This window comes from Cavia porcellus, unplaced genomic scaffold (assembly GCF_034190915.1).
Source record: "Cavia porcellus strain 051 isolate PalLab524CR breed Dunkin Hartley unplaced genomic scaffold, mCavPor4.1 scaffold_30, whole genome shotgun sequence".
NCBI lineage: Eukaryota > Metazoa > Chordata > Mammalia > Rodentia > Caviidae > Cavia > Cavia porcellus.
This window is the reverse complement of record NW_026947513.1, coordinates 19,178,450-19,199,480: the sequence shown is the minus strand read 5'-3', so window position 1 is coordinate 19,199,480 and position 21,031 is coordinate 19,178,450. Positions and strand designations below refer to the sequence as shown.

The 21,031-nt window shown below is 41.1% G+C and overlaps 1 protein-coding gene across 2 annotated transcripts in view; it reads right to left on the bottom strand.

Moving 5' to 3' along the window:
• Nucleotides 1–21,031, bottom strand: part of Fam114a1 (family with sequence similarity 114 member A1) — a 73,067-nt gene that overhangs the window by 17,228 nt on the left and 34,808 nt on the right. For both annotated transcript variants that reach the window (XM_013154358.3, XM_013154359.3), the window contains exons 4-8: nucleotides 17,624–17,737; nucleotides 17,398–17,504; nucleotides 15,433–15,567; nucleotides 7,750–7,902; nucleotides 1,567–1,690 (exon numbers count right to left, since the gene is read on the bottom strand). In XM_013154358.3, coding sequence (XP_013009812.1) covers nucleotides 1,567–1,690; nucleotides 7,750–7,902; nucleotides 15,433–15,567; nucleotides 17,398–17,504; nucleotides 17,624–17,737 — 633 coding nt within the window. The remainder of the gene's footprint in view (nucleotides 1–1,566; nucleotides 1,691–7,749; nucleotides 7,903–15,432; nucleotides 15,568–17,397; nucleotides 17,505–17,623; nucleotides 17,738–21,031) is intronic.

The window sequence follows — 21,031 nt, the reverse complement described above, 5'->3', positions numbered from 1 at the left end:
GTCATCTTTGGGGATTTTGGTAAAAACACACAAATATGCTTTAGAAAAAAGAAGGTTCTTTGACAGTCCCTTTGATAGTGGCCTCTTTCTATGCTCCAGCATAATTTTTATTTTGATGAAATGAGGATAAACCTCATTAAACTGAAAGGACATAAGGTCAGTATGTGGGGCTGAAGAGGGAAATAGTGTCTAAGTAACTATTTATGAATGCTGAGGATTACTTTGCCCTACAGATCAAGGCTCAAGCATGTGAGAGCTTGTGTTCAAGCTTTGCTCAGAGGTATCTGATCCACCTGGGGACAAGACACTTACAAGGACTTGACACCCTGAATACATATATAGTTACCCTGCATGGTGCATACTAACAAGTACAATAATAAAAAACAGTTGCAATTCATTATACCTTTACTATTTTCCTGACATTGTGTAAGGCCTTTAAACACAACAATAGCTAACATTTTTGAGCAGTGTTTTGTACCAGACACTGGACTACATGTTTTTACCTCTTTGGCTCCCTAGGACAGCCCCTGGGAATATGCGTCATTGGCCCCATAACAAAACAACATACTGGGACTCAGAAAGGATCTGTAAATTGTCCAAGGCCACACGGCAGGAGAGTGGTGAAAATGTTTCAGTGGAGCCCATTATATGATCCCAGAAGCCAGTATTGTGCACAAATTTTCAGCACAGCCTGTGCAAAGCAACTGTGGTGTGGAGCTTGGCTACGACTCAGTAAGGACTCACTCTCCTGGACATAACAAATGTTTTACTCTCTTCTACTCCCAAGTGGACATCCCAAAGTAGCCATTAGGCACGTCCAGCTTTGGGTCCATCTTTCCATGGAATTGGTTCTGGTCTCTTCAGGGTCAGTCATTGGTGGGAAGTTTTTCAGGAAGTGTGTGCTGGGTCATTTCAGTGATTGTCAACCCGGCACATCCCATCCTTACACATTGTGGGAAAATGGCACAGCCTTTGTCAGAACTGTATTATTAGTTTTTTTGAGTTTTTATTTTTGTGATGCCGGGGATTGGTCCCAGGACCTCACACAGGACAGGCAAGCACCCTACCTCTGGGCTGCATGCCCGGTTCTAGATCTATATTTTCTAAGTGAAGTGTAAGACACTTGAAAATAGACCCTACATGCTAGATTAAAAGGACTAAGAAAAATATGCAAAGAAATTATTGCAGGACTTGCCTACCACGAACATTAGTTATATTAAACAACTTTCACGTGCAGATAAAATTAGCTGGTGGCAAGTGAGCTCTAGCTGGGCTCAGCACCCTGCACTCTTCAGCAGCCATATTTGTTCACATGTTTGGGATGTGCCAGGGACCAAGCTGGATGCCAGAGGAAGAACAGAAGCTCCTGCCCAGCCAAAGAGGGTGACAAATGAGTGTGCTGAGCTCCTGCAACCAGAGCAGGTGTGCAGGGCACTCTGGAGACACACACGAGGAGCAGCCGAATTAAATAATTCCTCCTGCTTGAGGAAGGGCTGTATTTATTAGTGGCAGTCTCATGAGGATTATGCCAACAGTTTATTGTGCTATCTGATTTATTTTTCTTACCTTGTTCTTCTTGATTCTCCTTACTCTCTAATTCTTTGGCTGCAAAGATGTCTTTAATGGAAATTAGGTCATTTTTTAAGTGTTCCAGCTTTTCCCCATCCAGCGATGCTAAAAATGACTGAACCTGAAAAAAAGAAATAGGCCAGCGTAACTGTCAACTTTTCCACTCATTAATGTTGTTTATGTACAGCTGTACCCAGTTTTCCCATGACCCAGGTGACTTGTGGGGTAACACTGGATTGAATGTGGGTTTTGTTACCTGTTAACCACGCTTTTCAGCAGTTACCTAAGCTCCTCAGTCTTACTTCAGGTTACATAAGCTTTCTCATTCTTAAAACAAGATCCATCCTTTATTGTGATCTTTGTGTGATAAGAGAGATACAAAATAGAAAATATATAGTACAGGTACACACAGTACATGCTAAGTAAATGGTAGTGCTAGATCTCCTATCAGAATAATTAAAATTTTGACCACATTTTGACCTAACACTGTGTTCAAATATCAATTCCTCACAAATTATTGATCTTGGGTCATTTATTTAAACTTTTGACAATACAAGTTTCCTTATCTATGAAATGGGAACTATATCTATCTTCTAATGTACTTAAAATACTTATAGCAATGCTCAATAAATAATGTATACATGAATACATGTACATATATGTAAGTAAATAGAGAAGTGTTACATAGTCACACGTGGATTTATGTGGATAGGATACTGAAGTTACAAAACTGGAGAAGAACCATTTTTATTTCTTGAGAGCTTACAGCCTAGAGCAAGGAGGCCCATGCCAACTAATAATGGCCAGGACAGCTGTGAACCAAGGGCACAGGGGGGGACACGGAGGAGCCTACAGGTGCTGCATCTTGAAGAGGTATTGTTTAGACCTGTGTCACCCCAATTACTGTCTCCAGAACCCCTCTTTTTTTGTCTTTTTCCTTTTTATCGGTACCGGGGATCGAACTCACGACTGCCTGCTTGCAAGGCAGGCACTTATGCCGCTGAGCTAAATCCCCAGCCCCAAGAACCCCTCTTTTGATACTATTCTTTGTATCTGCTTAAAAATTATTTGCACAGATGGCCAGCCATTCTCTGCAGACTAATTAGAATTTTGCAAATGGTCAAAGGGCATGAAATATCATACTAAAAGTGAAACATAACTGGAAAGTAGTGAAGTTGTAATTTTTTTCATTCTGCAGGGCAAACGCTAGCAGCAGAGGAGCAGTGATCCTCCTTGGCACACGTTTTAATATGCAGCATGGGAGTGGATTGGCACAGCAGGGTAAGACAGAGTGGTAGCCAGAGCATCCAGGATGTGGGACTCCATTTTCCTGAAAGGCCATGCACATCTCTAACTAAGCATCATGCAACCTGCTCGAGGCTCTGGGAGGAGGGAGGCTCATGGGAGGGCTTGGCTGGAAGTCATCAACATAAAGCCCATTGGCGGGGAGTTCATCAGGTACAAGCAAGTAAGTCCTGCTTGATGGATGGTGACCTTGACCTTCCTTTCAGAAGCTTGCACACTCGTGCTTTTCCCTCCTAGTTCATTTCATTCTGCTATGGATACATGCACTGAACCTTTAGATGGGTCCAATAATAAATAACGCTGCACACCTCAATAAATGCTCAATAAATACACCTCAATAAATACTCCTGGATGCTGACCGTGTGCTCAGTACTATGCTACTTGCTGTTCAGGATACAAGGTAGCCAGTCTGTCTTAACAATTTTTTCCTTAAAATGTGTGGTGCCGTTTTTATTTCTGTCTACTATTTTCAACATTGAATTGTTAGGCCAGTTGGCCAGAGGTGTGCGTGAGATGGATACACAGAAATGAGGGATTTTTGGAGTCAAATGCCCATAATCTCCTGGAATACATGGTTTGAGATTAAAGATAGCCTACAGGGCCACAAGTCCAAGCTGGGAAAAGGAGCCAAAAATGGCTAAAACTGGCAGCTCAAGACAAGTGAATCAGCCAACAGGATCAGACCATCAGAACTACCTAATCCGATGGCAAAACCAAACAGCCACTGGAAATGACAGTCCTGCTCTAGTCATTCCCAAAGTTGACCAGTCCATGCACAGCTGAAGCTTGAGGATCAACATGGAGTTACAATGACAACATAACTCCCTTTTGTTTTTGTTATAATTCCCTCTTTGCCCCTGCTAGGAGAAAAGTTCCTAGAGTCATGTTCCCCCTGTATCTATATCACACAGTCAGGGAGCATCATAACAAGGATCCTGCAATATTATGAATGTACAGGGTCACACAGGAACCCATAATCAAGCCAACCACTCATTTTATGGCTCAAGAGATAGCCAGCCCTACATCTGTTATGACCCCAAGTCTCCATCTTATAAAACCTGGTTTGAGGTCTTAAACAAAACTAAGGTTTCATCCAAATCATAAAGGGGCCATTTCTTTGTACTCTGATGCATGCCAAGCAACATATCTAGACCCATCTGCAACCTATGTGGAGGTCTCTCATGGGAAAGTTATTATACAGACTCATATTCATATGTGTACCACGGAAAGGGACCAGCCATTATTGATGCCCCTGCCCCAAATCATGACAAGACTCCAAATGGTTCTACTGGTAATGTATAACGTGGGCTACGAGCCCATTCGGCCTCAGATCCATTTGGCCCAATGATTCTGAGTCTTTGACTTGTTATATGAGCATATTCAGCAAGAGCTGGCTGAAAATATAGCCCCAAACCTTGATGTCTCCTCATGTTATGTCTGTGAGGGAACCAACGTGGGACACCAATGGCCATGGGAAGCGAGAGAATTGATGCCAGAAGACAATTTCACCCTACCCACATGTTCCCACAACCCCACGTTCACTTACTGGAGCATCTGGTATTTAAAAATCTCTATCATTGGTGGGGGAACTAACTTGTCTGGGGCAGTGATATTAATATGATACTCCAGGGAAAACTTTGTGTCAGCTAGAGACCCCAAATAACTAAAAGGTACACTCTGCCTCTACTGGGTCTGCAGATTATGGGTATACTGACAATTACCAGCTAAATGGTCAGGGGCCGTACATGGGGGACATTAGACATCTTTCTTTCTAATCCCCTTAAAACAGGGACAAACTCTGTGGTACCCTATGGAGAAGCCAATAAGGAAACTTAAAAGGCAACTAAAATAGGAAATTGGAAAGGTGATGAATGGCTTCCAGAGAAAAATCATCCAATATTATGGTCCAGCTATCTGGGCAGAAGATGGAATGTGAGGATATACATCCCTATTTACATCCCTCTTAACTGCATCATCAGATTACAGGCCATGTTTGAGCTCATTATATATTGTTTTGTGTCTAAAGAAATATGCATTGTTAATCTAAAGCTGAATTTTAACTAATTCTGTGCTTTTTCCTATTGGATTTAAAAATTTCATTTCATCTTTAATTGATACACAGTTACATACATTTATGTAGTACAAGGAGATGTTTCGACATATATAGAATATATATATATATATATATGATAAAATCATCCTAATGAACATATCCTAATGAACACCTTATGCATTCCTTTTTGTTTTGTGGTGAGAATATTTAAAACAGACTAGCAAGTCTGAAACATACACTTATTAACTATAGTTACCATGCTATGCTATAAACAATATTTTTATTTACTCTAACTTGCTATGCCAATGTGGTCTCCATTTGCATTTTTTTAAAGACAGGACTCACTATATAGCCCAGGCAGGCCTGGAACTTGAGGCAACCCTCCTGGCTCAGCTTCCCAGGGTGCTGGAATCATCATGCCTTGCTACTATTTGTATTTTTGCTGGGAGCCTTTAGGATGATTTTAGCTAACTCACAAGATGGACTGAGTCTGTTTCCTTCAGCCCTAGGTACACAAAAGATGCCCAGTCATCAGGCATCCACATCTTGGGTTGTTATAGGATGTAACAGCCTAAGTCCTATTGTTTGTCGTCTTCTGTTAGGGTTATTACCATACCCAGTAACTATTACTGCTACATCTATGTATATATACATATATATTTGTGTATAAAGTGGCAGCTAACATTGAGTGCTTCTGCTAGCTTCAAATGGGTTATACCACTTAAGTTTTACAATGATCTTATGAGGTAGGTTTTATTATTATTCCCATTTCATAGATAAAGCAATAGAAGTAAGAGAGGTTCAAAAATCATACAGTTACAGACAGAGTGATATGTAATCACTCAGTTTTGGCAGGAAAATATTTGAGCTTCCATGGAAGATGGCATATTGAGAGCATGTTTGACAAGATGATTGGATTCCAAATCTCTGGGAGTGGTTTCACCACTGTGTAAATTATGAATAGCTGACGGCGAAGCGCAATCACTCTGCTCCACAGACACGTGACTGACTGTTGGGGACAGACAGCCTCCCATATGGTGAGCTCAGGTTTGTGTCTGTCTGCACGCTCATTCCAACACTCTTGGTCTCCATGTGACTTTGTGGATCACTGGCTTTTATTTTGAACAGGTGGTAATATCTTCCTGGTTTCCTTGTTTAATTAATCAGCTAAGTAAATCTTATAATATGTTTGTTTACATTGGCATCAACTGATTTTGCCTTTTCACCCCCCAGTACTGGCGATGAAGGCCAGAGGTCTACTACTACTGAGCTACATTCCCAGCTCTTTTTATTTTTATTTTGAGATACCCAGGCTAACTACCCAGGCCAGTCTAGATCTTGTGATCCTCTTGGCTCTGCCTCCTTTGTAAAAAAAATATTCTTTAATAGTTTTAACTAGAAGACTTTCACTGAAGCTCATGGATGACAAAGAGGAAATAAACACAGGCAGTAACTTGAAGCCTAATAACCCGTAGTGGAGAGGGTGCCCATATCCTTTTTGGCTCTTGCTTGTCTGTTATGTGCCCTTAATCTCAGATGAAGCAGGGTATTGAGAATGACTTAGTCTTCCCCAAATCCAATTGCAAGACAGCAAAGAGTAGAGAGCATTAAAAAAATCACTTTTCAATCTGAGGCTCACTTCTAAGTTCAGCGCTGTCTGAGGACCTGACTCTCCCTGTGGACATCACCAGGATGGCCCATGCCCCTCCTGGAAGGAGGTCCTGAGAGTACTGTACTCCCCGTGGCCTCCCCTGGAAAACCTCAGAGGACAGTCAGGCTGACAGCCACAAAAGACAGTTACACACACAAGTGAATGAGGAAACGGTTTTATAGTATTGAGACTAGTGACTGTAAGTGCCGTGTTAAGTAAAGACAGAGAGACACAGATACACATGCATGCTTGTGTGCATCATGTATATCCTCTGTAATCCTAGCCTGGGGAGGAGGGTTGAGGCAGGAGGACTGCCACAAGTTAGAGGCCAGCTTGTCTGCATAGTGAACTCAAGGGTAGCCTGCACTGTTACAGAAGGATAAGACAGGAGGCCCTGTCTTATCCTCACCCACCCAAATCATCTAATAGATATGGTGGTACCTGCCTGTAATCATAGCAGATGGAAGACTGAGGCTGAAAGATTGCAAGTTGTGCCCAGCCCAAACAGTTTAGCAACTTAATGAGACCGTCTCAAAAAAAAAAAAAAAAAAAAAAAAAAAAAAAAAAAAGGCACCAAATACTGAGGCTTCCACTAGTAATGTTTTGTTTTCCCAGAGCCACAGAGTTGAAGTTTGACTCAGCAGGGTCATCAAAGAGGCTGCACAGGAACCACTCCCAAATAGAACTTTAATTTTCAGTGAATAATTGTCCTTTGTGACCTGGATAGCCCAACAAGATGGCCAAATAAATAATAATTATAACTCATAAAGCAAAATGAATCAAAACCTCACAACCTAAAAGAAACAACAGTGACTTTGTTTTCACTGGGTGACATACAGACGGGCTATACGGGATCTCTGGTCCAGGTACATATCACCAAAGGCAGGCAGAGGGCCCAGAGCATAGTGGCCCCCTTTAGAACAGCCATTTACACCACAAGGGGCAGAGGCATTATCCTGAACATGTGCTTGGCCCTCCTGGAGCTTTGGCACAGGACAGACAGGAAATTAATCACATGAGCTTGCAGACTCATTGGGCTGTATCATATTTATCACTTTAGCCCAAGAATAACGAGGCTCTAAAAAGGTAGTATTTTCATTTTCCCTGTTTTTTTCAGATTTAAGAAAACACACCAGTAAGCACGCTCTTGCAAATGACAGTGAAGATGTACCTTGCTTTCACTTTCATTGGACAGAATTTCCAGGGCTTCCAGGTGGGACAAACCTTGGTATTCATCAAACAGCATCCCGTAGTGTGGCGTTCTCTCCACTGTGAGCTGCTGGGCCAGCCTCTGCTTCTCTTTCTCCTTGGCTTCCCTTAACATCTGCAGAAACACACAATTTTGTGCATCAGACGTATGCTTGGAGCTCTGTTTCCTGTGTGAAACGTGGGGAGGAGGGCTGCAGAGGGCTGAGTTTGTAACTGGGAAGGTAGCTTTCTGGCCACTTTGAAGTTTCTAAAATGTTATTTTTTGACTGATGTCATTGATACATTGATAATATTCCATTTTGAATTTTGTACTTTCATTATGTGGAAAACAAAAACAAAGCTTTTATGTCCAGGAATAAGAGACTGGAAATAAGTGGATCAAAAGCTTCATCCTGGTTTCCACTTAAGTGTTTCCTATCAGTGGTCGATTTTCTTATTTTCTAAGATGTAACCATTTTCTATAATGAGCAAGTTTTAAACACAGTTAGTGTCTTAGTTACTTTTCTCGCCTTGCTGAGACAAAATACTCAACATCCAAAGTGAAAGGGGGAAAGGTTTATTTAGCTCACAGTTTGTAGGGGTTTCAGTCCATAATCTGCCGGCTCTAAGGCAGGCTGGCAGACAGGCATTGCAGAAGAGAAACAGTTCATGGTGGGTGGACAGTAGTAAAGGAAGCAAGGGACAAGACAAGCCTCTTTCTGTCCTTATATTGTATCCAGGCTACGGGGATTAGGGCATTGCCAAACCACTCAGTGAACTCACTTAGTAATCACCCATTCTCAATCCTAGCATTGCACCATGAATCCATCATAAACTCTAGATCCAGCTACTTCTGTAAAAGCCTCACCAACTGACTGTGTGAGGCTTTGGCTGAGTACGTGGGTGGGGGAACCAGGGGATGGGCCAACAGCATCTAGACACAAACCACAACACTTGGAAAGTCTAATCTCTTGAAGCAGAATTAAATGTAAATTCTTCACCTAGGCAGACTTCCAAGCAAAAATAAGCTGGTCTGATTGTTACATTATCTTAAAATTTTTGTTCAGTGAAAAGGATAAAGGCTTGCTTGATTTTGCTATATTCTACTTGCCACGAACTGTTTCTTCTCTGTGATGCCCCTCTACCATGCTACCCTGCCTCGGAACCAGCCAAGTACAGACCGAAACCTCTACAAACTGTGAGCCAAAATAAGTTTTTTTTCCCCCTTTAACTTTGACCAAAAAAACACACAACAGAAACAAACATCAAAAAACAAAACAAACGAACAACAACAACAACAAAAAAGAATAAAAACTGATAAAAACTACATACTGAATAGAAACAAGATAACAGATGCTCAGATAGATCTCCAGAAGTATGGCTGAACTGAATTTCTGTTCACATTAATAATGTTTCTCCAGTTATTATTTTGTTGTTTAAATAAAGACAACAAAACAAACACAAGTCCATCAGTCAGCCCTAATTTTCTGTGCTTGCCTTCTTTGATTCTAAGCATCTTTAATTTGATTTCTCATTAAGTTTACTGGGGCATTAAGTTTATAGCATCCCTTAATACCTGTGGTGAGCACCATAAATACTCTGGCCAACACAACAAGGACACCGGGAAGATCATTCAACAATAGAGCCTGGTGTTTATTGTGCGCCAAGAAAAGCATCAGCCTCCTTCTTCTTTTGGGTTTTTGAGGTTGTTAGCCAAGAACCCACTGTGCTGCATAAAGATTTCTCTCTCCTGTCTATCTTTAGGATGAATACAGTTCTCAACTTTAAAGTTTCCAAAACCACTTTGAGAAATTTTAATACTTGCAATAAAACTCAACTACCCACATTGATCTCAGGACTTGATGGTAGGAACATTAAAAAGCAAAATGACTCTGGGATTCCTTTCTTTCTACACCAGCTTCCATCTCTAATGGAAAGTCAAGAGGAAACATCATGCCAGAGTAATCAGGATTCACTCAAAAAGTAGGAAGTGGAACCAAAAGATGCTGGTTCTATTTTCCCTCTGGAAAACAAATAGAGATGGATTTCAATAGCAGGGAGAAATTCTGGCATGGAAAAATTCCTGCCACAGGGAAGCCATAGAGACTTAAATCGGTGGAATTCAAGAGTTATGCAGTCCCTGTGTTATTTGGAGCACATTCAGCATATTTTCTGCAGTTCTGGGATAAACTGTGTCACAGGATTTAGACAGTGCATGTATGAACATTTCAGGCTTGTACAGTACTATGTTTTTGCTATTGTTTGGATTTGAAGTGTCCTAAAAAAACTCAGGATTAAAGGTTTGATCCCCAATCTGTGGTGACCAAGTGGTGGAGGCAAGGCCTGGTGAAGGAGCTAAGATCACTGGCGTGTGGCCTTGAAGGAGATATTGAGACTCCAGCCCCTTTCTCTCTTTGTTTCTTGGCTGCATGAGGGGACCAACATTTAAAGCACATGCCCCCTGCAATGTGGCACTGCCCAAAGCAATAGAATTAGCTACTCGTGGATGGGAACCTCTGAATATAAACCTTTCCCCTATTTATTTATTTAGCAGTACTAGGGATTGAACCTAGGGCTTTTGCACTGAGATATATCCCCAATCCTTTTTCTTATGTTCTGTGTCTGAGACAGTCATGCCCAGGGTGGGCTCAATTTGTGATCTGCCTTTCCTGCTTTTAAGTTATCTCAGCTATTTTGTCACAGTGTCAGAAAGCTGACTAGTACACTATCTCTTGTGTGTAAGGGAAAAAATACAGCAAATCTCCTCAGGTGATGGCAACTTCACACTTTTAGTTGCTCCAGAGACCCTTGAGCCATTCCTGACGTGCCTTTTACCTCACAACCCATACTTGCTCCATACTTAGGATCAGTCATTCATCTCCACCTACAGAGCCTCCATACTGTTCTGAGCACCCGTTTCTATTGTCTGGATTGCATCAATTGCTCCTTGGGTTGGGTGTGTGAGTGAGCTCTGCAATTGAACTTCCTTCTCCATTGAGCATAAGGATCAAGGGTTCCAGCTGCTGGACTTGGAAATCCAGTCTTTGACCTGCCAGGCTCCTCTCTGCAAGCCCCTCAGAAACTTGCGACCAACTCTGACCTGTTCCTAGGAGGCTGGGAGCTCCATCACCAACAGATTCTTTTGAGAAAATAGTTGTAAAGATTTACCAGGCACAGTGTGATACGTTGATACTTGAGTGCAGGTATAGTGATCAAATCAGGGATAACTGCATAACTAGCATAACTGTCACCTCAAATATGTTTTGTTTCTTTGTGTTAGGAGCCTGAGAACTCCCCTCGCCCAGCTCTTTATAAAATCTGTATGTTGTGGTAAACTGAGGTTCCCTACTGCTGTCAGTAGACTTGCCTGAAGGACTCTACCAAGGCCTTGCCCAACCTTCCTTAAGCAGCACATATCTGGACATTCCTGCCTCTCTTCTCCCCTTCGCCCTTCATGGGGTTAGACCTGCATCTTGGTCTAACGGTTCTCCCAGTCTTTCTGAGCACTTGCCTGCTTTTTTTTTTGCACATAAGCACCTTCCCTAGTTGCACGCTGGCATATTTCAGTCCATCTTGACATCTGTTTTGGGAGGAATTAGAGTGACACATCTTCTAACAGTCTTCTGCCCTCATTTCTCCTTCTCCCTAGTCTATTTTCAACACAATAATTGCAGCAATCATTTTAAAGCATAAGCCAGTTCTGGTGATTCGTCTTCTGCAAATGCTGCAACAGTTTTGTGGAACTGAAGGTCTCTGCAAATGCCCTCCATGATCTGCCATCACCTGTGCCCAGCACCACTCTGGCTCCACCCTCAACAGTGCTTTCTCATAGTGTGATAGCCGTGCTGAGTCCCACCAGGAGCTCCTGACTCAGGGCCTTTGCTTGAGCTTCTCTCTCTACCTGGAATATGTTTCAACCAAGTGCCTGCACAGTCAGCCCTGTCCTTCAGGTCTCTGCTCAGTGTCACTGTCTCCATGAATGTCCCATCATGTCTCTGTTGTCCCCTATCATAGGCACTATCATCTTGTCCCTCTCTCCCACATTCTTCCTGTTCTGCAGCACTCAACATCTACTAAAACGCTAGGTAATTTTTATTATCTCTTTGTCTCTCCCAGAACCAAAGCTCCTTAAAGATACAGACTTTTATTCATTTTGGCTACCAACAAACAGTGCTTGGCACAGTATAGACACTAAAATGCATCTGTGAGTAAATGAAGAATGGGTGAAAATTTACTGCCTGGGAAGCGGCAAAGTCAGTGATGTGCCTGTAAAGTCAGGAGCATCGTGGTGACCTGCTGAGCTGCTTGGGTGTGCTCCAGAATGTCTGGGTCACACCTGCCAGAAGGGCTCAGATGTGAACAAACACCGCAGGCTACTATTGAGGTTCCTTAGTGACACATTTCTCTGGGCAGTGCACCTTTTAATAACAGACTGAATGCAGTTACGATTGAAAATTGTGAAGGCAGCATAAAAATTATGAAATCCAATAAACTAACCCAGTCCAATTCTTCATTTTATAGGCAAAAAGCCTGGTTAGCCAGCTTGTAGACTCAGACCCATTTCCTCTTACATCGCCACTGTCTTAACTGAAATAAAATGTACATATCCTTCTGAATGAATGTATACATACACATAAATGTTTGAATCAGATTCTATTCTAAGAAACTCACTGAAGGCCATGCAATTAATATGTGGTAGATCTGGAATACATACAATGGCATAAATAGTATAATCCTTAAGCAGTTATTAAATGAATGAATTAAAATACAAAACAGTGCAAAGAGTAGCATGATATCTATTACGGCTTGTGCTTAGATATCCTCTCAAAGCTCATACAGTGAGAGGTGGGGCTTTTTCAGAGGTGACTGGATCTGGAATGTGTCACACTGGAACTGATTCATAGTACAAAGCTAGAATCAAGGGTATGAGTATTAAAGGTGTGAGTACTACCCTCCCTAAGTAGTCGGATAAGATATAAGGAATAGAAAGGGCTGTGGTCAACCCTTGTTGCTTTGCTGTCTTCTGCCTACCATGAACTGTTTCTCCTCTGTGATGCCTGTCTGCCCTGCCACCCTGCTTTGGAGCTAGCTGATTACGGACTTTACAAACTGTTAGCTAAATAACCTTTTCTCCTTTAAGGTTGGGTGTCAGATATTTTGTCTCAGCAATGAAAAAAGTAACTAAGACACAATTTGGTTCTGAGAGTGGAGGTGTTGTGACTATATCTGACTATGCAGTTCAGGATTCTTTGGTATTGGCTTGTAGGAAGAGTTTGGAAAGGTTTGGAGATGCTGGCTGAAAAAGTGGAGCTGGAACACCTGAGGCTGTACTTGATGGGAGATTCTGGTCTAGAGCTATGAAGACCAAATGCTGATAGTAAAGATCAGGCTTGGAAGGTGTCTGCTGAGAAGAAAGACTATTTTGGCTGCTAGACTCTAGATGATGTGAGTTATGGCTTGGCAGAAAATTGGACTGCATTTTGCTCAGGTCCAGAGTCTTTGCTGAGACTGGGATTAAGGGTAGTGGACTAATTAATCTTGCAGAAGAAATTTCAAGGTAGTCTCACTGAGTATGTCAGTGCATGCCTATAATCTCAGCACTTGGAAGGCTGAAGCAGGAGCATCACTGTGAGTTTGAGGCCAAAGTGAGTTCAAGGTCAGCCTGAACTGCATAATGAAAGTTTGGGGGGGGGGGAAGAAATGGAAATTTCAAGGCAGATTAATGTTGAAGTGGTAGCATCACTACTGTTGGGGGTTTTTAGCCAGATTTATCTATCTATCTATTTATTTATTTATTTATTTATTTATTTATTTTAGCCAGATTTATATTTATTTATTTTTAGCCAGATTAAATCAAGAGCAAAGAGTCCAGCAGCATGATTCAAAGTGTTGTCGATTTGGTTCAGCAAAGTCCAGGAAGCTCCAGTAAAGCTGTGGACTAAAAAGATACAGCAGAGGAGATCTTGATTGCTGAGAGTGAATAGGAGAATAGAAAAGATGGCCTGAGGGCATCTCAAGAAGTAACAAGTCTCCACCCTTTGCAGTCTCAAAATTGTAAAAGTGAAAGACTTTGCATTGAGAAAAAAGCTACAGAGCACCACCATGTTCCAGAGAAGCAGTGACCTAGGTAAGTTGTTCCTTGGGATTAGGTTTATAGGCACTTGACCCTTACAACCAAGACAGAAGGAAGCCTGGCTACTGCTGTAATTGGCAGCAGATCTTGGCATCATCCACATGGTCCTAGTGTTAGGTGCATGCAGAATGCAAGAATTGTGGGGTCAGGAAGGCAACATTTCAGAAGAAAGCCTGGGAGGCCAGGAAGTGTGCCCTTGAGAGGTCAGTGTGTGAAACTGGGTGAAGCCAAAGACGCAGTGGAGACCCCAGAAGTTTGGAGAAGCCAGGAGCATGATTGTCTGAGGAAAACTGCAAGGAGGGAGCTGAGCTGGCCTCAGAGAGAAGCCATGGGGGCCACAACCATTGCAAGTGCTATAGGGACAGAGCTACCCAAGACCTTTGGAATTCACAACTTGCCACAGATTGCTGGACATGCTGGAAATGGAACTGTGGGAACTAATGTTTACTATGATGGATTTTGTCTTGCTTTGTTCCCATTCCTTGCTACCCCACTGTTTTTAACTTTTGGAATAGAAATGTCTCTCTTGTGCCACTGAATGTTGGAAGTGTTTTACTTTCTTTTCATTTGCATAGGTTCCTGCATCTAAGAGTTTGCCTTAAATCTCAAAGGAGATTTTGGACTTGGACTTTTCAGCAGGGCTGAAACTGTTAGGACTTTGGCAACTTTTGAAGATGGATTAAATGGCTTTTGCATAAAGAGATGTGCATGAGTCTTTGGTGGGACCAGAGGTGGAATGTATGACTTGTATCTAAATATTCCCTCAAATCCTCATGCAGTTGTGGCAGGGGGTCTTTTTTAGAGATTTCGGGATCTGAGTGTGAAATGCTGGGATTGATTCATGGTGCAATGCTAAGATTATGGTGCAACTGCATAAAGATTAAGGGTGTGAGTGCCACCTGCCCTAAGTAGTCTGGATAAAATGTAAGGGATAGAAAGAGCTGTGGTTATCTTTGTTGTTTGGCTACCTTCTGCCCACCATGATTATTTCTCCTTTGCCATGCCACCCTGCCATGGACTCAGCTGATTATGGGCTAAAATCCCTGCAAACTGTGAGCTAAATAAATCTTTCCTCCTTTGAGTTCGAGAGTCAGGTATTTTGTCTCTGCAATGAGAAAAGTAAATAACACAATATCTGTACATTCATGTACACAAGCATCTACACTTCTATATGTTTATGTACATAAACATATGCATATATGTCTATTTGTTTGAGAACTGAGAATAAATATAAGAAATTATTAACAGTGATGGTCTCCCTTGAGGAATTAAGAGGCTGGGGAAAGGGGTGTGTCAGAAACTCAATTTTTGGGCTGGGGATATAGCTCAGCAGCATAAACACCTGCTTGGCAAGCACAAGGTTCTTAGCTCAGTTACTGATACCAAAATAAACAAACAAAAAGAAACTTAATTTTCACTTTCTATTCTTTTTATGCTATTTGAATTTGAACATGTGCTTTAAATGGCCTTTTAAAAAAGAGACATAAAAACCTATTTGCTTTCTTGACTGAAAGAAGAAAAATATAGTCCAACCTGGGACAAGGAAACGGTTCTCTCCATGAGTGTCTTAGTCCGCTTAAATCCTGGGTCACTTTCTGCAAGGACATTCATAGTTTTTTTGCCAATGAATTCCAAAGCATCAAGGCCTCCCGTTAAGACGCTTTTGCCCTGCAGATGAGACAATTGCATGCGATTAGTTTTTTTACAATTTGTTGTTTTGCAGCAGTCAGCAGCTCCTAGGTAACTGGCACTATCTTCAAATATTAAAATCAATATAAAGCCATAATTTTTTCTCATCAGATTTATCATCCATTTAACCCTATTTTATTTTCCTTGGAAAACCATATGTTATATGATTTGGATGGTATGCAGTGTTATTAAAAAATGATGCTTAGGAAAACCAAAGCTCATTAGGAATTAATTTTATGAGCTCTGTGCAGATGATGCAGATGTATGTAATCTGTAAAATTAGCAGAGATTCCATTGTTGCTTTTGTGTAAAAACAGTTTAACCTAAGTAGCAGAATTTCTTGGATTAGTTTATTAAAATGTCAAACACTCCTGTTAATTTAGGAAGTTCTTTAATGTAGCACCCTGGAGTATGGGGCCCTCAGGCTGTCTCAGATGACTCATATTTTCAGAAATGAGCAAGAGCCACCAATAATTAATATATTAATGAAATAAGACAGGTTGATTTCCATGTTCTGTTATATAGTTATCGCTCTGAAAATTCCATTGTCAAATGCTGTTTCTTTTTAAAAAACTAACACAACTAAGAGTTGTATAATCTGTTTAGGGGAGTAGAACAGGATGCATTTCTTTGAAACCACTTCTGCTCATAGGCCCCAACTGTGTCACTGCAATTACACTCTGTATTATTCCGTATTTTTCACCACCTTATGTAAAATTTATCTATTTGATTTTTATATTATTGTCTACATACATTTTCTAGTCTTCATAATTACCATTTAAATAGCAACATTCAACTTTACTGAATTAATATATTTTATTAATCATTTTCACCTTGGACATTCATCCTTTTTTCAGATATGTGAGCCAATCAATAATCATGCCATAAAACAGATTTAAAAATGCACAGCTGGGTAAGGTGATGCATTCATATAATCCCAGCATTCTGGAAGGTTGGGGCAGGAGAGTCTCATGTTCAAGCCCAACTTTGGCAATTTAGTGACGTAGTGGGATCTCATTTCAAAATATAAAATGAAAAACAAGCAAACAAACAAAAAGGGTTGGGGATGTAGGTCAGTGCAAAGGCCCGGGATTCAATCCCCAGTATGAGGGGGACAAAGGAGACAGATATTTATCAGTTAAGAAAGGAAGATATGTGGGCTGGTAGTGTGGCGAAGTTGCAGAACACCTCTTAGCACCTGCGTGCAAGGCCCCGAGTTTGATCTCCAGCACCACAGAACGAAACAACAAAAATTTCATTTAAATTAAAGTAAATCACAAAAAGAGAGGCATTAACTTTAGCATTATTCAAGGAAGGGACAGAGTGGGAATTAGAACATAGGAATGGGGAAGGAATGTGGATCTTTTTATCTGGAAACATTTCAGAAATATATTGGGTATTACCCCCGAGTCCCTACTGTTCCTTCTTTATTTGAACAGTTTTATTTGCATATTTTTAAATTGAGGGTTACAGAGATAAACCAGCCAGAAAAAACAGCTGTCTAGCTCTTCCAGAAGTATTCTCTCCCCCAACCAGGAACTGTCCTTGCAGCAATTGGAAAGTGTTAAATCAGGTTGAAAAATACACTTTCTAAACAGCTCTTTTCTTTTAAACACAAACTGTATTTCATGTTGCCCTTATTATTTTGAATCCAAGGTTACACCTGCTCTGCAGCAGAAAGTATAACAAAACCATAATCCAAAGTCATGAGCAAGGCCATCTTTTCTCTGATGTATCTAGGTCACGGGCAAACAGGGACATCAAAAGGAGCCAGACACCAGGGAAAACAGGAAGCAGCTTTCCACTCACAGTGTTCTGAACCACATTGGTGAGGGCGGAGAGCATGCCCCGAGAGCCAGAGCCCGCTGCAGGAGAGGTGGGGGTGCTTCCTGCAGGGTCTTGATCTGTAGCCACATCTGTCATGTGAGAAAATAAATCCTGTTAGGATTCATGATGCTGATGTGAACTTAGGAACTGACTAAACATGTGCACAGTGTATTGGAGCCAAGAACCCCACGGTCATCGTCACACTCACTTTCAGGGACTCTGGTTTCAGCATCAGGTTGGGCCCCTTCGGAAGATCCAGAGTTTACACTGTGAATTCGTAGGGTGGCCCCGGCCTTTTCCTTGACTGCTGTCAATCCATGACCTGTCAGAAATAAATACAGGGTTCATATACACTAGGAATTCCTGGGCTGGGCTGGGCGTGGCCCGGTGGTACAGAGTTTGCCTAGCACATCCAAGGCCCTGCTTAGATTACTAGAACAACAAAAAACGAAAAGATAAAAATTCGCAACCTGCAAATTCTCTGGCTAATCTTACAAGGCTATGTGAAGTTGCAGATGTTTGTCTTGATCTTGACAGAATGAAAGTAGTTAAAACAGACTTTGGATGGTTGAGTGGCCCCAAGAATTTACCTTGTTTCTCTGTGAATATTTTCTTACTGGGTCTCTGTGAGGAGCAAATGATAAACACAGGGAGCAAAGGAAGAAATGGCGAATGCTTAAATATAAAAAGCTTGTACAGTAAAAGACACAAGCCAAGAAGGATGGGGTAAGTATGTTCACAGTGAGAGGGAGTATTTTGAGGAGAATTAATGGCAATGTGTCTTGTACTGTAATACATTTTAAAAAACAGCCAGTGTGTTTTTTAAAATCATGCCTCATACATTAAAGAGATCCCAGATGTTTTATTGTTCTCTTTTACTTCTTGCAGTGTTGGCCTCAATCTAGGATTCCAAACTCAAGACAGTGTCTTTGAGTGGCGAGCCTGACTTACCCTGCTGACGCAGTGCCTCAGAGCAGATCCACATCATTCAGTTTTTGGTGCCATGCGGGTTTGATTCCTAGCACACTGTAAATGCTCAATTAGTATTGGCTGAACTAAAATCAGTTGAGCTCAGTATTTTCCTTCTATGTCTCAGTTAGTCCAAAGGGTCTAAGCTAACATCTCCACATCGAAAGGTAAGTAGTGAAAACCAGAAAGGCCACAAGCAGCTAGCGATTGTCTTGGGCAGTAATGGTCCAAGTCAGGCCTAAGGGCACAGGTTTTACTTCATTAGAGCAGGGCAATACCTGTGTCCCCTGAGCCCAGCACAGTGTGGATTCAATATCCAAGGGTGAATGCAGAGTGGACTTTCCCACTCACACTGAACAAAATCCAGTGCTTACTTAAAAGAGCAGTTGCACTGTCTGTGTTTTGTTCTGTAGAAATCTCCCCTCCAGGTCCCAGAGGTCTGGAACCTTTCTGAGTCCTGGGTCTGATGATGAAGGATTGAACAGCCTCTGCCTGGTCCCAGTGGCTGTGTGAACTCTGAAAAACAGTGCTCCCAACCTCACACACAGGCAGAAAATGGGATTTCACCTGGGGCCTCACAAGGCCACAGCAACGTTAATATGTGGGGGAAAAGTCCCAAGTCACAGCAGGACCCAAGGCTTAATAAAATCACATAGAATCAGAACACACTTGAAATGACCAGTTGCCTATGTCCTAAATAAGATAAACACATGAATGAATCCAAACCCAGGGTAATGTTGCAATTGTAACCTTATTTATCAGAGAAATCTTAATACAAAGTACTTATATCCAGTGAAAATTACCTGTCACTATACATTACCTAGAAACCTGTGTAACTTAAGAAACACAATTTGCAACTTTAATTCCAAGTATAAATAAGTTTATACTTATATACAGATCATTGGACACAGTTCAAACTCATGCCCAAGTTCCTTGAAAAAATAAATAGCTAAAACTAAGACCTGAATGAATTCTTTCTGGATTTGAATGAATTCTGAGTATTTCAGTGAAAACTTAACTGAAATTTTGGTCACACATGTTAAGTCATGGGACAGGATCATCTCATTCATTTACATACTGCATCCACATTCCTTAACATTTTAAGAAAGCACACATATTTTCAAATGGGAAAATATACATCGAAATCTCAACCCATGATTCTCATCTAGATTCCTGAGAGCCAAAACCAAGGAACAAATGAGTTCCAAGAGGTGGGGAGGCACCATCTGCTTAAACCATCAGAAAGGTGACTGTACCTCCCTCCCCAAGAACATTTCGGAGTTTAATTAACCTCAAAGTCATTATCTCCTCTTTCCCCATCTCCACGCCTGACAACCGAAGGTCCTACTGGGGGTTCTCTGCAGGTATAGCAGTTTCTCATCATCTCAGAACACAAATGGTCATGAGTATCTGTGCATAAGCTGCTTCCAGAACAATTGCTCTGTCTATGGAAGGAAGTACCATTTTTATGTGCATAAAATGGAGTGTCTATTTAACAGATACAAAAACAGGCTGCTCCTGCAACTGTATCTGCCAGTTAATGTTTCTTTTCTAAATGTTTTTGTTAGTAAAAGCACATCTTCACTGCATTCTAGTAGAAATATTAAGTTAAGCTTTGTCATTTTTCACAGCGAAGGTTTGCACGCTAAAGCCACACCCTACTTTGAGGAGTAACTTCTAAAACTTTACTGAGTGTGACATCTAGTGCCCAGAACAAGAAAATAGTAGTATGGAGTCATGCTAACTTTTGATGGGGAGTGATTCATTTCCAGGGAAATTCACTAGACTGTATTGATAGAAGAAAAATAATAAATATGAATAATACTCCAGGGTAAAGTTCATGAAGTTTCTTCATGTTACCACAAGCCTCAGAAAACAAAATCCCTCTTAATTTCATAGACTAAAGATGGAATATCCTTTCCTTTTGTTATTGCAGTAAAATGTGAGTACTGCAAAGAAGTATAACAAGAATGTTGTATAAATGCTGTGATACTGTAGCATTTTAAAACAAATGTTAAATGATTGGATGGTGTTTCATTTGTCACCTGTACTGTAATGGAAAATGTCTTAAACTTAGGAGTCCTGGAGGAATTCTGGTTACACTGTTCATTAGCTGTGCAGTGTGGGTGAGCTAGGTAACCTCTCTCAGTCTCTGCAGCTGCATCTTTTCTGAAAGGTTTGTAACATCTGCTCTCCTGGGCCCCTAGCAAACATCATTCCACTTTGATGATTTTGTGAAGTCCATTCAAAATCACAGACACATGAACACTGCTTCTGCTAGTGCCCCGTATAAGTGGAATTGTATAGTATTCGTATTTTTGTGACTGGCCGATTTTACTGTGCATAGTGTCTTCAAGGTTCATTCATATTTAGCATAAGTCAGTCTTTTTAAGGTTGTATGATATTCGACACCACTTTTTGTGTAGCTTCATCTGTTGACTGATGCTTGAGTTGCTTCCATGTGTTAGCTATTGTGAATAGTGATGCTATGAACATGGTGTAACAAACATCTCTTGAAGATATTACTTTCAATTTTTGGATTATACATCTAAGAGTGGAAATTCTGGATTATATATTCTATTTTTAAGTTTTGGAGGAACTTTTATACTGTTTTCTACAGTGGATATTGTATTTTACATCCTTACCA